General features: G+C 47.2%; 1 protein-coding gene across 4 annotated transcripts in view; it reads left to right on the top strand.

Moving 5' to 3' along the window:
* The window catches only part of LOC110513868 (ELKS/Rab6-interacting/CAST family member 1), a 268,459-nt gene extending 251,647 nt beyond the window's left edge, over positions 1-16,812 (top strand). For 2 of the 4 annotated variants that reach the window (XM_036956820.1, XM_036956816.1), the window contains one exon: positions 16,506-16,809. In XM_036956820.1, the coding sequence (XP_036812715.1) occupies positions 16,506-16,670 (165 nt within the window). In that variant the 3' untranslated portion in view covers positions 16,671-16,809. Of the gene's footprint in view, positions 1-16,505 lie in introns of all 4 variants that reach the window. The other 2 variants (XM_036956818.1, XM_036956817.1) reach the window with 2 other exon arrangements.
* The last annotated feature ends 688 nt before the right edge of the window (positions 16,813-17,500 follow it).

Here is a 17,500-nt window from a genome sequence, read left to right as displayed (position 1 = left end):
GGGGAGGCTGCAGTTCTTATGAAATGCTGCAGGGGGCAGTGTGAGGGCGGAGGCTTTGTGTGTTTGGCTGTAGAGAGAGAGAGTAATTCAGACGTTGTCAATACCTGTCTGTCTTTTATGATTAAAGTGGAAAGAGCAAACGAAAACAAATGTTTGTGTTTCTGCCATATGGAAATCCATGTTCTGCCATTTGGAACTCCATGTTCTACCATTTGGAACACCATGTTCTGCCATATGGAACTCCATGTTCTACCATTTGGAACACCATGTTCTGCCATATGGAACTCCATGTTCTGCCATATGGAACTCCATGTTCTGCCATATGGAACTCCATGTTCTGCCATTTGGAACTCCATGTTCTACCATTTGGAACACCATGTTCTGCCATATGGAACTCCATGTTCTGCCATATGGAACTCCATGTTCTGCCATTTGGAACTCCATGTTCTGCCATTTGGAACTCCATGTTCTACCATTTGGAACACCATGTTCTGCCATATGGAACTCCATGTTCTGCCATATGGAACTCCATGTTCTGCCATTTGGAACTCCATGTTCTGCCATATGGAACTCCATGTTCTGCCATATGGAACACCATGTTCTGTCATTTGGAACTCCATGTTCTGCCATTTGGAACTCCATGTTCTGCCATTTGGAACTCCATGTTCTGCCATATGGAACTCCATGTTCTGCCATATGGAACTCCATGTTCTGCCATATGGAACTCCATGTTCTACCATTTGGAACACCATGTTCTGCCATTTGGAACTCCATGTTCTGCCATATGGAACTCCATGTTCTGCCATATGGAACTCCATGTTCTGCCATATGGAACTCCATGTTCTGCCATATGGAACTCCATGTTCTGCCATATGGAACACCATGTTCTACCATATGGAACACCATGTTCTGCCATATGGAACTCCATGTTCTGGCATTTGGAACACCATGTTCTGCCATATGGAACTCCATGTTCTGCCATATGGAACTCCATGTTCTGCCATATGGAACTCCATGTTCTGCCATATGGAACTCCATGTTCTGCCATATGGAACTCCATGTTCTGCCATTTGGAACTCCATGTTCTGCCATATGGAACTCCATGTTCTGCCATATGGAACTCCATGTTCTGCCATATGGAACACCATGTTCTGTCATTTGGAACTCCATGTTCTGCCATTTGGAACTCCATGTTCTGCCATTTGGAACTCCATGTTCTGCCATATGGAACTCCATGTTCTGCCATATGGAACTCCATGTTCTGCCATATGGAACTCCATGTTCTACCATTTGGAACACCATGTTCTGCCATTTGGAACTCCATGTTCTGCCATATGGAACTCCATGTTCTGCCATATGGAACTCCATGTTCTGCCATATGGAACTCCATGTTCTGCCATATGGAACTCCATGTTCTGCCATATGGAACACCATGTTCTACCATATGGAACACCATGTTCTGCCATATGGAACTCCATGTTCTGGCATTTGGAACACCATGTTCTGCCATATGGAACTCCATGTTCTGCCATATGGAACTCCATGTTCTGCCATATGGAACTCCATGTTCTGCCATATGGAACTCCATGTTCTGCCATATGGAACTCCATGTTCTGCCATTTGGAACTCCATGTTCTGCCATATGGAACTCCATGTTCTGCCATATGGAACTCCATGTTCTGCCATATGGAACTCCATGTTCTGCCATTTGGAACTCCATGTTCTGCCATATGGAACTCCATGTTCTGCCATATGGAACTCCATGTTCTGCCATATGGAACTCCATGTTCTGCCATATGGAACTCCATGTTCTGCCATATGGAACTCCATGTTCTGCCATTTGGAACTCCATGTTCTGCCATATGGAACTCCATGTTCTGCCATATGGAACTCCATGTTCTGCCATATGGAACTCCATGTTCTGCCATATGGAACTCCATGTTCTGCCATATGGAACTCCATGTTCTGCCATATGGAACTCCATGTTCTGTCATATGGAACTCCATGTTCTGCCATTTGGAACTCCATGTTCTGCCATATGGAACTCCATGTTCTGCCATTTGGAACTCCATGTTCTGCCATATGGAACTCCATGTTCTGCCATTTGAAACACCAATTTACCGTTTTTGCTGATGCTGCTTTTGTGTAAAATATTGTTGTGCTCACCATATTCTCTCTGCTCTTTCTTCTTTGTCTCTTGTTACTCTCTCTGTTTCTTCTCTCATAGCGGGGAAAGGTCAATGTAAATAGTCCGGTGGCCATTTAATGAATTGTTCAGCAGCCTTATGGCTTGGGGGGTAGAAGCTGTTCAGGAGCCTTTTGGTCCTAGACTTGGCGTACCAGTACCGCTTGCTGTGCGGTAGCAGAGAAAACAGGTGCCTGGAGTCTCTGACAATTTTATGGGCTTTCCTCTGACACGCCTATTATATAGGTCCTGGGTGGCAGGAAGCTTGGCTCCAGTGATGTACTGGGCCGTATCCACTACCCTCTGTAGAGCCTTACGGTCAGATGCCGAGCAGTTGCCATACCAGGTAGTGATGCAACCGGTCAGGATGCTCTCGATGGTGCAGCTGTAGAACTTTTTGAGGATCTGGGACCCATGCCAAATCTTTTCAGTCTCCTGAGGGGAAAAGGTTTTGTCGTGCCCTCTTCACGACTGTCTTGGTGTGTTTGAACCATGATAGATCGTTGGTGATGTGGGCACCAAGTAACTTGAAACTCTCGACCCGCTCCACTACAGCCCCGTCGATGTCAATGGGGGCCTGTTCGGCCCGCCTTTTCCTGTAGTCCACGATCAGCTCCTTTGTCTTACTCACATTGAGGGAGAGGTTGTTGTCCTGGCACCACACGGCCAGGTCTTTGGCCTCCTCCCTATAGGCTGTCTCATCGTTGTCGGAGATCAGGCCTACCACTGTTGTGTCGCCAGCAAACTTAATAATGGTGTTGGAGTTGTGTTTGGCCACACAGTCATGGGTGAGCAGGTAGTACAGGAGGGGACTAAGTACACACCCCTGAGGGGCCCCAGTGTTGAGGATCAGCGTGGCGGATGTGTTGTTGCCTACCCTCACCACCTGGGGGCAGCCTGTCAGGAGTCCAGGATCCAGTTACAAAGGGAGGTGTTCAGTCCCAGGGTCCTTCGCTTAGTGATGAGCTTTGAGGGTACTATGGTGTTGAACGCTGAGCTGTAGTCAATGAACAGCATTCTCACATAGGTGTTCCTTTTGTCCAGGTGGGAAGTGGCAGTGTGGAGTGCAATAGAGATTGAATCATATGTGGCTCTGTTGGGGCGGTATGCAAATTGGAGTGGGTCTAGGGTATGGATGCTGTTGATGTGAGCCATGCCTTTCAAAGCACTTCATGGCTACCGACGCGAGTGCTACGGGGTGGTAATCATTTAGGCAGGTTAACTTCGCTTCCTTGGGCACAGGAACTATGGTGGTCTGTTTGAAACATGTTGGTATTACAGACTCAGACAGGGAGATGTTAAAAATGTCAGAGAAGACACTTGCCAGTAGGATCACACACACACACCTCATGAAACAGCCAAGAATACCCTCTCCTCTTCTCCCCCTCTCAACACCTTGAGGAGGAAAGGTAAAACCTTTTGTCCCCTCTCTTCCTCTTTGTCAATGAACAATGCTGGATATTTTCCTGTCTTTAAGGGTCTTTAAGGCGGACTGTTAAATCTGATCTAGGACCTGCTGCTAAGGCCCCTCTTCCTGTAAAACGCCTTAAGACTGACTGGAATGGGACCGCAGGGGAAAATCAGTCATAAGCTCTTCATTAACTGAGCCATGTCTCACTGTCTCGGTACCAGTCATTAGGAAAGCAGGATTAGTGGGACCATACTGTATGTGTGTGTGTGTGTGTGTGTGTGTGTGTGTGTGTGTGTGTGTGTGTGTGTGTGTGTGTGTGTGTGTGTGTGTGTGTGTGTGTGTGTGTGTGTGTGTGTGTGTGTGTGTGTGTGTGTGTGTAGGGGGATGTGTGTGTGTGTGCATGTCTGTGTGGGGGTGCGTCTGGTGTGTGTGTGTGTGTAGGGGGATGTGTGTGTGTGTAGGGGGATGTGTGTGTGTGTGTGTTTGTGTGTGTGTGTGTGTGTGTGTGTGTGTGTGTGTGTGTGTGTGTGTGTGTGTGTGTGTGTGTGTGTGTGTGTGTGTGTGTGTGTGTGTGTGTGTGTGTGTGTGTAGGGGGATGTGTGTGTGTGTGTGCATGTCTGTGTGGGGGTGCGTCTGGTGTGTGTGTGTGTGTAGGGGGATGTGTGTGTGTGTAGGGGGATGTGTGTGTGTGTGTGTTTGTGTGCTACTACATTGAGTCTCCCTATCATATGTATCTCCCACCCTGGTCAAGGTTAGACAAAGACAGTGCATGATATATACAGGTTTAAAGCTCTGGGTTTAAAGCTCTGGGCATCGTGGACATAAACCATCTATAGCTGATTCATATCTCCAGCTTATTTAGCTGTGTCTTGTCCACATAATGTTATGGGAGCCATTTTTCATCTTGTGCTAAGCTCAGCTTGGGTTGACTGGTTCAAATCCAGAGGTATTGTGGGTGCCTTAAGGCCATTTACAAGAGGAGGGTTTTAGCTCTGGGATCAGGTCTTAGGAAATAGGGTTGTCTGTGGTAATGCTATCTGACCTCCTGGCAGTGAGGGACACACGCTCTCCCTCCCTCTCCTCTCCTCTCCTCTCCTCTCCTCTCCTCTCCTCTCCTCATCCCTCTCTACTCTCCTCTCCTCATCGCTCTCTCCTCACCTCTATCCCTCTCTCCTCTCCTTTATCCCTCCCCTTCTCTCCTCTCCTCATCCCTCGCTCCTCTCCTCTATCCATCCTCTCCTCTATCCCTCTCTCCTCTCCTTTATCCCTCCCCTTCTCTCCTCTCTCCTCTCTTCTCCACTCTTTTCCTCACTTTATTTCTCCACACATTGGAGTGATTAGCATCCTGCTGCCTTCTAGGCTTTTAATCTTTCTCTCAGTTATCTCTGTCAGTCTCTCTCTCTCTCTCTCTTTACTAGTGTTTTCTCTCTCTCTCTCTCTCTCTCTCTCTCTCTCTCTCTCTCTCTCTCTCTACTCATGATTTCTCTCTCTTTCTTTCTCTCTCTCTCTCTCTCTCTCTCTCTCTCTTTACTCATGATTTCTCTCTCTCTCTCTCTCTCTCTCTCTCTCTCTCTCTCTCAGTGAGGTACAGTACAGTAAGGTACAGGACAGAACAGTAAGGTACAGGACAGAACAGTAAGGTACAGGACAGAACAGTAAGGTACAGGACAGAACAGTAAGGTACAGTACAGGACAGTAAGGTACAGGACAGAACAGTAAGGTACAGGACAGGACAGTAAGGTACAGGACAGTACAGTAAGGTACAGGACAGTAAGGTACAGGACCGGACAGTAAGGTACAGGACAGAACAGTAAGGTACAGGACTATAAGGTACAGACCAGTGAGGTACAGGACAGTAAGGTACAGGACTATAAGGTACAGGACAGTGAGGTACAGTACAGTAAGGTACAGGACAGCAAGGTACAGGACAGTAAGGTACAGGACAGTGAGGTACAGGACAGTGAGGTACAGGACAGTAAGGTACAGGACAGGACAGTAAGGTACAGGACTATAAGGTACAGGACAGTGAGGTACAGGACAGTAAGGTACAGGACAGTAAGGTACAGGACAGTAAGGTACAGGACAGGACAGTAAGGTACAGGACAGTAAGGTACAGGACAGTAAGGTACAGGACAGTAAGGTACAGGACAGTGAGGTACAGGACAGTAAGGTACAGGACAGTAAGGTACAGGACAGTAAGGTACAGGACTATAAGGTACAGGACTATAAGGTACAGGACAGTGAGGTACAGTACAGTAAGGTACAGGACAGTGAGGTACAGGACAGTAAGGTACAGTTCAGTAAGGTACAGGACAGTGAGGTACAGGACAGTAAGGTACAGTTCAGTAAGGTACAGGACAGTGAGGTACAGGACAGTAAGGTACAGGACAGTGAGGTACAGGACAGTGAGGTACAGGACAGTAAGGTACAGGACAGTAAGGTACAGGACAGTAAGGTACAGGACAGGACAGTAAGGTACAGGACAGTGAGGTACAGGACAGGACAGTAAGGTACAGGACAGTAAGGGACAGGACAGTAAGGGACAGGACAGTAAGGTACAGGACTATAAGGTACAGGACAGTAAGGTACAGGACAGGACAGTAAGGTACAGGACAGGACAGTAAGGTACAGGACAGTAAGGGACAGGACAGTAAGGTACAGGACAGTAAGGTACAGGACTATAAGGTACAGGACAGTAAGGTACAGGACAGGACAGTAAGGTACAGGACAGGACAGTGAGGTACAGTACAGTGAGGTACAGGACAGTGAGGTACAGGACAGTGAGGTACAGGACAGTAAGGTACATAGATGGTGGGGTACAGTGGGAGGTGTATGGGAGGGCGGTGAGTCATTTTGTAAGTGTTCCCACTGAGAGATGAGAGCATCAGAATCCCCACCGCTTTAGTGAGAAGGCTTAGCCTTAGGGGGCCTCAGTGTGTGTGTGTGTGTGTGTGTGTGTGTGTGTGTGTGTGTGTGTGTCAAATGAACACCTTCCCACCTCCTCCTTTCTCTTCAAAAACCTGTGAATAAAATGAATACAAATGAATTATTATAAAACCATCATTATAAAACCAAATGAACTATCCTGAGAATGCCCACAGTGGTGCAGCTAAGGATACCTAGTGTGTCTCATTATGGCACAGATGTTACCACTACTCTGTCTCTCCTCCTCTCTCTCCTCCTCTCTCCTTCCCTCCCTTCCTTTCGCCTCCTCTCCCCTCCCCTCACATCCTCTCTCCTCTCTCCTCCGCTTCCCTCCTCTCTCCTCCTCTCTCCTCCGCTTCCCTCCTCTCTCCTCCTCTCCTCCCCTCCTCTCTCCTCCTCTCCCCTCCCCTCACATCCTCTCTCCTCCGCTTCCCTCCTCTCTCCTCCCCTCACATCCTCTCTCCTTCCCTCACATCCTCTCTCCTCCCCTCCCCTCCTCTCTACTCCTCTCTCCTCCACTCACATCCTCTCTCCTCCCCTCCCCTCCTCTCTCCTCCTCTCCCCTCCCCTCACACCCTCTGTCCTCCTCTCTCCTCCGCTTCTCTCCTCTCTCCTCCCCTCACATCCTCTCTCCTCCCCTCCCCTCCTCTCGCCTCCTCTCCCCTCCCCTTCCCTCCTCTCCTGTCTCCTCCTCTCCCCTCCCCTCACATCCTCTCTCCTCTGCTTCCCTCCTCTCTCCTCCCCTCACATCCTCTCTCCTCTGCTTCCCTCCTCTCTCCTCCCCTCACATCCTCTCTTCTCCCCTCACATCCTCTCTCCTCCTCTCTCCTCCCCTCACATCCTCTCTCCTCCCCTCACATCCTCTCTCCTCCGCTTCCCTCCTCTCTCCTCCCCTCCCCTCCTCTCTCCTCCTCTCCCCTCCCCTCACATCCTCTCTCCTCCCCTCACATCCTCTCTCCTCCGCTTCCCTCCTCTCTCCTCCCCTTACATCCTCTCTCCTCCTCCCCTCCCCTCACATCCTCTCTCCTCCGCTTCCCTCCTCTCTCCTCCCCTCCCCTCCTCTCTCCTCCTCTCCCATCCTCTCCCCTCACATCCTCTCTCCTCCCCTCACATCCTCTCTCCTTTGCTTCCCTCCTCTCTCCTCCCCTCACATCCTCTCTCCTCCTCCCCTCCCCTCCTCTCTCCTCCCCTCACATCCTCTCTCCTCCTCTCTCCTCCACTTCCCTCCTCTCTCCTCCCCTCACATCCTCTCTCCTCCCCTCTCGTTTCCACTCCTCCACTTCTGTCTGTCTATCAGAGAAACATGATGTCTAGTGATATTGAGCAGTAGGTTGTGGTAATAGCTACGCTACAGAGCAGGGGTCAGGAATTACAACCAGCCAATAGCTTAGCTCAGCCCAGTGTACACTAGCACAGTGAGGGCAGAGAGATAGTGATAGCACAGTGAGGGCAGAGAGATAGTGATAGCACAGTGAGGGGAGAGATAGTGATAGCACAGTGAGGGTAGATAGATGGTGATAGCACAGTGAGGACAGAGAGATGGTGATAGCACAGTGAGGGCAGAGAGATAGTGATAGCAGAGTGAGGGCAGAGAGATAGTGATAGCACAGTGAGGGGAGAGATAGTGATAGCACAGTGAGGGCAGATAGATGGTGATAGCACAGTGAGGGCAGAGAGATGGTGATAGCACAGTGAGGGGAGAGAGATGGTGATAGCACAGTGAGGGCAGAGAGATAGTGATAGCACAGTGAGGGGAGAGATATAGTGATAGCACAGTGAGGGCAGAGAGATAGTGATATCACAGTGAGGGCAGAGAGACAGTGATAGCACAGTGAGGGCAGAGAGATAGTGATAGCACAGTGAGGGCAGAGAGCTAGTGATAGCACAGTGAGGGCAGAGAGATAGTGTTGGCAGGTTACTGACTGGTTATAACTACTGTACCTCTCCCTCTATCTACCTGCTCTCTCCGGTGAGTTACACTGACTCCTCTCAGCGGTGTGTGTGTGTGTGTGTGTGTGTGTGTGTGTGTGTGTGTGTGTGTGTGTGTGTGTGTGTGTGTGTGTGTGTGTGTGTGTGTCAGCATAATCCCTTTAGTTAGGCATAGTGGGATGGGAGAACGGTGGAAAGGGTGGAAGTTATCTCCAAACCACTCTGTTCTCTGACTACAGTCCTGTTATCTCCAGACCACTCTGTTCTCTCTGACTACAGTCCTGTTATCTCCACACCACTCTGGTCTCTCTGACTACAGTCCTGTTATCGCCACACCACTCTGGTCTCTCTGACTACAGTCCTGTTATCGCCACACCACTCTGGTCCCTCTGACTACAGTCCTGTTATCTCCACACCACTCTGGTCTCTCTGACTACAGTCCTGTTATCTCCAGACCACTCTGTTCTCTCTGACTACAGTCCTGTTATCTCCACACCACTCTGTTCTCTCTGACTACAGTCCTGTTATCTCCAGACCACTCTGTTCTCTCTGACTATAGTCCTGTTATCTCCAGACCACTCTGTGCACTATATAGGGAATAGGGATCTGGTCTAAAGTAGTGTACTATATAGAGAATAGGGCTCTGGTCTAAAGTAGTGCACTATATAGGGAATAGGGCTCTGGTCTATAGTAGTGCACTATATAGGGAACAGGGCTCTGGTCTAAAGTAGTGCACTATATAGGGAACAGGGCTCTGGTCTAAAGTAGTGCACTATATAGGGAATAGGGCTCTGGTCTAAAGTAGTGTACTATATAGGGAATATGACTCTGGTCTAAAGTAGTGCACTATATAGGGAACAGGGCTCTGGTCTAAAGTAGTGCACTATATAGGGAATAGGGTTCTGGTCTAAAGTAGTGTACTATATAGGGAATATGACTCTGGTCTAAAGTAGTGTACTATATAGGGAATAGTCTACCATTTGGAGCGCAGCCACAGTCTATCAGGTTCCTAGAAACTCCCAGAGATTTATTTGTTGAAGATGTGACCTCTTCACCTCAAACCAGATTCAATTCTGACAGAATCTGTTTTAGCTGAAAATGGAGACGAAGAAAAAGAGGAATCCAGCCGTAGCGTGTGTGTGTGTGTGTGCGTGTGCGTGTGCGTGTCAAATCAACCCTGTGTTTTGGGCGTCCATCAGAATATTGAAAAGCATAAATCGGCACAGGAACAGTCTTCTCACTGACCCATTTCAGGGTTCTGGTTTCACCACAGATACTTAGTAACGACAGAGTAGTAGAGGAAAGAGAAGAGGGAGAGAGAGATTATGAGGAAGGAGGCCAGAGAAAGAGGTGAAAGGAGAGAGAGAGATACGAGACAGAAAGAGAAAGAAATAACAAAGGAAGGAAGGGGGGGAGAGAGAGAGATGAAGCAGAAAGAGAGACACAAAACAGAAAGAGAGACACGAAGCAGAAAGAGAGACAAGAAGCAGAAAGAGAGACAAGAAGCAGAAAGAGAGAGAGAGACGAAGCAGAAAGAGAGACACAAAACAGAAAGAGAGACACGAAGCAGAAAGAGAGACAAGAAGCAGAAAGAGAGAGAGAGACGAAGCAGAAAGAGAGACACGAAAGAGAGAGAGAGACACGAAGCAGAAAGAGAGAGAGAGACACGAAGCAGAAAGAGAGACACGAAGCAGAAAGAGAGACACAAAGCAGAAAGAGAGAGAGAGACGAAGCAGAAAGAGAGACACGAAAGAGAGAGAGAGACACGAAGCAGAAAGAGAGAGAGAGACACGAAGCAGAAAGAGAGACACGAAGCAGAAAGAGAGACACGAAGCAGAAAGGGAGACGAAGCAGAAAGAGAGACACGAAGCAGAAAGAGAGACATGAAGCAGAAAGAGAGACACGAAGCAGAAAGAGAGACACGAAGCAGAAAGAGAGACACGAAGCAGAAAGAGAGACATGAAGCAGAAAGAGAGACACGAAGCAGAAAGAGAGACACGAAGCAGAAAGAGAGACGAAGCAGAAAGAGAGACACGAAGCAGAAAGAGAGACATGAAGCAGAAAGAGAGACACGAAGCAGAAAGAGAGACACGAAGCAGAAAGAGAGACACGAAGCAGAAAGAGAGAGAGAGAGATACAAGACAGAAAGAGAGAGAGACATACGAGACAGAAAGAGAGAGAGAGAAACGAGACAGAAAGAGAGAGAGAGATACGAGACAGAAAGAGAGAGAGAGATACGAGACAGAAAGAGAGAGAGAGATACGAGACAGAAAGAGAGAGAGAGATACGAGACAGAAAGAGAGAGAGAGATACGAGACAGAAAGAGAGAGAGAGATACGAGACAGAAAGAGAGAGAGAGATACGAGACAGAAAGAGAGAGAGAGATACGAGACAGAAAGGGAGAGAAGTAACAAAGGAAGGAAGAAGGAGGCCAGAAGGAAGAGGTGAAGAGAGAGAGACAGGAAAACAGAGGGACATAAATCTGTGTGTGTAGCGTTTCATAACGCAGGGCCTCTCTGAGCTCAGTATAGAGGCTGGTTGGGGCTCAGAGCAGTACATTAACACAGTGAGTTATGAGGGCGGCCTGATGCTGAACGCTTTCCCAGGCTGAACGCCACACTCTGACCAGCCAGCAGAGGGAAGCACCACTGATGAGAGCCTTGATGCACCAAGTTGGTTTTCACCTCTGGTTTCACAGCAACTCCATCTCTATGGTTACTGTTGCTCTTCCTCCCTGAGAGGGTTTGGGGAGTGTAAGCGGATCCTAGAGCTGTACCTAACGGTACCAACTTCTACCTGGATGAGGGGTTTGGGGAGTGTAAGCTGATCCTAGAGCTGTACCTAACGGTACCAACTTCTACCTGGATGAGGGGTTTGGGGAGTGTAAGCTGATCCTAGAGCTGTACCTAACGGTACCAACTTCTACCTGGATGAGGGGTTTGGGGAGTGTAAGCTGTGTAAGCTGTAAGCTGTGTAAGCTGTAAGTGTAAGCTGATCCTAGAGCTGTAGCTAACGGTACCAACTTGATACTTACATTAAAGTTAAGTTGCCTGTATATCAGCCTCAATATGAGTCTATGTACAGTGCAGTTGGCTGTAGTTGGCTGTATATCAGCCTCAATATGAGTCTATGTACAGTGCAGTTGGCTGTATATCAGCCTCAATATGAGTCTATGTACGGTACAGTTGGCTGTATATCAGCCTCAATATGAGTCTATGTACGGTACAGTTGGCTGTATATCAGCCTCAATATGAGTCTATGTACAGTGCAGTTGGCTGTATATCAGCCTCAATATGAGTCTATGTACGGTACAGTTGGCTGTATATCAGCCTCAATATGAGTCTATGTACGGTACAGTTGCCTGTATATCAGCCTCAATATGAGTCTATGTACGGTACAGTTGGCTGTATATCAGCCTCAATATGAGTCTATGTACGGTACAGTTGGCTGTATATCAGCCTCAATATGAGTCTATGTACGGTACAGTTGGCTGTATATCAGCCTCAATATGAGTCTATGTACGGTACAGTTGCCTGTATATCAGCCTCAATATGAGTCTATGTACGATACAGTTGGCTGTATATCAGCCTCAATATGAGTCTATGTACGGTACAGTTGGCTGTATATCAGCCTCAATATGAGTCTATGTACGGTACAGTTGGCTGTATATCAGCCTCAATATGAGCTTATGTACGGTAAAGTTGGCTGTATATCAGCCTCAATATGAGTCTATGTACGGTACAGTTGGCTGTAGTTGGCTGTATATCAGCCTCAATATGAGTCTATGTACGGTACAGTTGGCTGTATATCAGCCTCAATATGAGTCTATGTACAGTGCAGTTGGCTGTAGTTGGCTGTATATCAGCCTCAATATGAGTCTATGTACGGTACAGTTGGCTGTATATCAGCCTCAATATGAGTCTATGTACGGTACAGTTGGCTGTATATCAGCCTCAATATGAGTCTATGTACGGTACAGTTGGCTGTATATCAGCCTCAATATGAGTGTATACACGGTGCATTCAGAAAGTATTCAGACCCCTTCACATTTTCCACATTTTGTTACGTTACAGCCTTATTCTAAAATGGATTTAAATAAAAAAAATGTCCCTCATCAATCTACACACAATACCCCATAACGACATCACAATACCCCATAACGACATCACAATACCCCATAACGACATCACAATACCCCATAACGACATCACAATACCCCATAACGACATCACAATACCCCATAACGACATCACAATACCCCATAACGACATCACAATACCCCATAACGACATCACAATACCCCATAACGACATCACAATACCCCATAACGACATCACGATACCCCATAACGACATCACAATACCCCATAACGACATCACAATACCCCATAACGACATCACGATATCCCATAACGACATCACAATACCCCATAACGACATCACAATACCCCATAACGACATCACAATACCCCATAACGACATCACAATACCCCATAACGACATCACAATACCCCATATGACAATAACCCATAATGACATCATAATACCCCATAACGACATCACAATATCCCATAACGACATCACAATACCCCATAACGACATCACGATACCCCACAACGACATCACAATATCCCATAAAGACATCACAATACCCCATAACGACATCACAATACCCCATAACGACATCACAATACCCCATAACGACATCACAATACCCCATGATGACATCACAATACCCCATAACGACATCACAATACCCCATAACGACATCACAATATCCCATAACGACATCACAAGACCCCATAACGACATCACAATACCCCATAACGACATCACGATACCCCACAACGACATCACAATATCCCATAAAGACATCACAATACCCCATAACGACATCACAATACCCCATATCACAATACCCCATAACGACATCACAATACCCCATAACGACATCACAATATCCCATAACGACATCACAATACCCCATAACGACATCACAATACCCCATAACGACATCACAATATCCCATAACGACATCACAATACCCCATAACGACATCACAATACCCCATAACGACATCACATTAGCCCATAACGACATCACAATACCCCATAACGACATCACAATACCCCATAACGACATCACATTACCCCATAACGACATCACAATACCCCATAACGACATCACAATACCCCATAACGACATCACAATACCCCATAACGACATCACAATACCCCATAACGACATCACAATACCCCACAACGACATCACAATACCCCCATAACGACATCACAATACCCCATAACGACATCACAATACCCCGTAACAACATCACAATACCCCATAACGACATCACAATACCCCATAACGACATCACAATACCCCATAACAACATCACGATACCCCATAACGACATCCCGATACCCCATAACGACATCACAATACCCCATAACGACATCACAATACCCCATAACGACATCACAATACCCCATAACGACATCACGATACCCCATAACAACATCACGATACCCCATAACGACATCCCGATACCCCATAACGACATCCCGATACCCCATAACGACATCCCGATACCCCATAACGACATCACAATACCCCATAACGACATCACAATACCCCATAACGACATCACAATATCCCATAACGACATCATAATACCCCATAACGACATCACGATACCCCACAACGACATCACAATACCTCATAACGACATCACGATACCCCACAACGACATCACAATACCCCACAACGACATCACAATACCCCATAACGACATCACAATACCCCATAACAACATCACGATACCCCATAACGACATCACAATACTCCATAACGACATCACGATACCCCACAACGACATCACAATACCCCATAACGACATCACAATACCCCACAACGACATCACAATACCCCATAACGACATCACAATACCCCATAACGACATCACAATACCCCATGATGACATCACAATACCCCATAACGACATCACAATACCCCATAATGACATCACAATACCCCATAACGACATCACAATACCCCATAACGACATCACAATACCCCATAACGACAAAGCAACAACTGTTGTTTTTTTGTTTTTTGCAAATTTATATATATTTTTTTATTATGTCATCATGGGGTATTGTGATGTCATTATGGGGTATTGTGATGTCATCATGGGGTATTGTGATGTCATCATGGGGTATTGTGATGTCATCATGGTGTATTGTGATGTCATTATGGGGTATGGTGATATCATAATGGGGTACGGTGTGTAGATTGATGAGGAAAAATAAACAATGTAATTCATTTTAGAATAAGGCTGTAATGTAACAAAATGTGGAAAAAGTCTGACTACTTTCTGAATACATCGTTTGTCCATGTATTCAGCCTGAGAGGATGTCTGATCTAGAGGGCTGATACGACTACACCATGACCACAGTCAGAGGGAGCAGCAGGGTTTCCAGTGTTACTGTTGTACATACAGACTGTAAAGTGATCCAGTCCCCAGAGCGGAGCTAGGTGTTGAGGCTGAAAGGACCTCTTAGGACTGGCTTTATGGGAAAATATACGAGCCACTGGAGATCAGAGAGGTAGGGGGCGAGAGAGAGAGGGATGGGGAGAGAGAGGGATGGGGAGAGGGATAGGGGGATGGGGAGAGACATGGATGGGGAGAGAGGAGAGAGAGAGGGATGGGGAGAGAGAGGGAGAGGGGGATGGGGAGAGAGGAGAGAGAGAGGGATGGAGAGAGAGGAGAGAGAGAGGGATGGAGAGAGTGAGAGAGAAAGAGGAGAGAGGGGTAGGGGTAGTGGGGTATAGGATAGCCTGACCACTCCGGGGCGTTGAAGCCACTAGCCACAGGTCTCTCTCTCCCTCTCTCTTCCCTCTCCAGGCCGGTCTCGGGGTAAACCGCAGCATTCTCCAGCCCGTGAGAAACACCCAGAACCAAGCTCCTCCATCCTCCTCCAACCGTCCTCCTCTGTCCAATACATAAACCTGCCATAGCACAGTGATTTACTCCCTGTATACAACTCTCCTACGCTCCTCTGGTTACTAACAATGTGACATGATGGAATGAGAGGGAGGATGGAAACAGAGGGAGGGAGGGAGGGAGGGAGGGAGGGAGGGAGGGCACTATATAGGAGAAGGAGAACTAGGAGAACATAGAAGGACTTTATTTTTCATCCTTAAAGTAGCTTTCATTGTTACAGTATGTTATATACTTTTAAACACACACACACACACACTAACGTTTACACACACACAGAGTGGGACACTGTAGGTCAATATCTGTTAATACTGAGACTACTATCAGTGGTCTCCTCTGATTCCTGGTTTCTCTCTCTCCCTGTGTGTCTTCAACTCTCCCCTACACAACCTCATTATCTACATTCACTGTCCTGTCTCCTTCCCTCCTCTCCCCCTCCTTTCTCCATCTCTCTCTCTCTCTCTCTCTCTCCCCCTCTCTCTCTCTCTCTCTTCCTCACTCTCACCTTCTTTGTCTCCTCTCACCACTTCACTCCTTCTCTCTCTCCGTGTTGCCGTGGGATACTGTCCTCTCTCTGCCTGTCATCTCTCACCTCTCGCTCTCCATCCATCTTGTCCACTGTCCATCTGTCTGTCTGCATCACTTCCTGTTGTCCTCTTTCCTTATTTTACATATGTTCTTCCTCTGTTTTCTTCCTCGTATCGGTGTTTTCTCTTCACACTCATCCTTCTCTCTGTCCCTCTTTGTCCCCCTATTTATCCCCCTCTCTGTCTCCCTATCTATCCCCCTCTCTGTCCCTCACTCTGTCACTCTCTGTCCCCCTCTCTTTCCCTCTCTCTGTCCCTCTCTGTCCCCCTCTCTGTCCCTCTCTGTCCCCGTCTCTTTCCCTCTCTGTCCCCCTCTTTGTCCCTCTCTGTCCCTCTCTCTGTCCCTCTCTGTCCCTCTCTGTTCCTCTCTCTGTCCCTCTCTCTGTCCCTCTCTCTGTCCCTCTCTCTGTCCCCTCTTTCCATCCCACCCTGTCTGTGTGTGTGTGTATCATCATCTTTGTGGCAGATGGAGGAGCTGCTTGCGGCCATGGGGAAGGTGAAACTGGAGCTGGAGTCCATGCAGGCCAAGCTGTCCTCTACCCAGCAGTCATTGGCTGAGAAGGAGGCCCACCTGACCACACTGAGGGCAGAACGCAGGAAACACCTGGAGGAGGTGCTGGAGATGAAGTAAGAGAGATAATATATATACACCTGATCACGCTGAGGGTAGACAGACACGCCCTTTTATTCATGAGGTCCCGCCGTGGACTGCTTCATTTTAGATAAGAATATTGAAGTTATTTATTGTGTTGATTCCATCGTTAACTTCTTGATGCACCCATCCCGTTAGCGGGATCATTTTCGTCAACATCCGCTGAATTGCAGAGCGTCAAATTCAAATTAAATTACGAAATATATTTAATTTTCATGAAATCACAAGTGCAATATACCAAAACACAGCTTAGCTTGTTGTTAATCCACCTGGCGTGTCAGATTTCAAAAAAGCTTTACGGCGAAAGCAAACCAAGCGTTTATGTGAGGACATCTCTCTCAGCAGACAAAACATTACAAACAGCTAGCAGCAAAGTAGATTGGTCACGAAAGTCAGAAAAGCAATCCAATTAATCGCTTACCTTTGATGATCTTCGGACGTTTGCACTCACGAGACTCCCAGTTACACAATAAATGTTCCTTTTGTTCGATAAAGATTATTTTATATCCTAAAACCTCCATTTGGTTGGGGCGTTTTGTTGAGTAATCCACAGGCTAGTGCAGGTCACGACGGGCAGACAAAAATTCCAAATAGTATCCGTAAACTTCGTAGAAACATGTCAAACGTTTTTTATAATCAATCCTCAGGTTGTTTTTAGAATAAATAATAGAAAATATTTCAACCGGGCTTTTTCAATAGGAGAGAGAGAGAAAAGCTCCAAGCTGCTCGCGCATGCAAAACTCTGGGGACACACAGCTATCCACTGACGCGATGTTACCATTCTCGCTCATTTTTCAGAATAAAAGCCT

The sequence above is a fragment of the Oncorhynchus mykiss genome, chromosome 21 (genome assembly GCF_013265735.2).
Source record: "Oncorhynchus mykiss isolate Arlee chromosome 21, USDA_OmykA_1.1, whole genome shotgun sequence".
In the NCBI taxonomy this organism is placed as follows: Eukaryota; Metazoa; Chordata; class Actinopteri; order Salmoniformes; family Salmonidae; genus Oncorhynchus; species Oncorhynchus mykiss.
The sequence above is the reverse complement of the archived record's forward strand: the minus strand, read 5'-3'. Positions and strand labels throughout refer to the sequence as shown.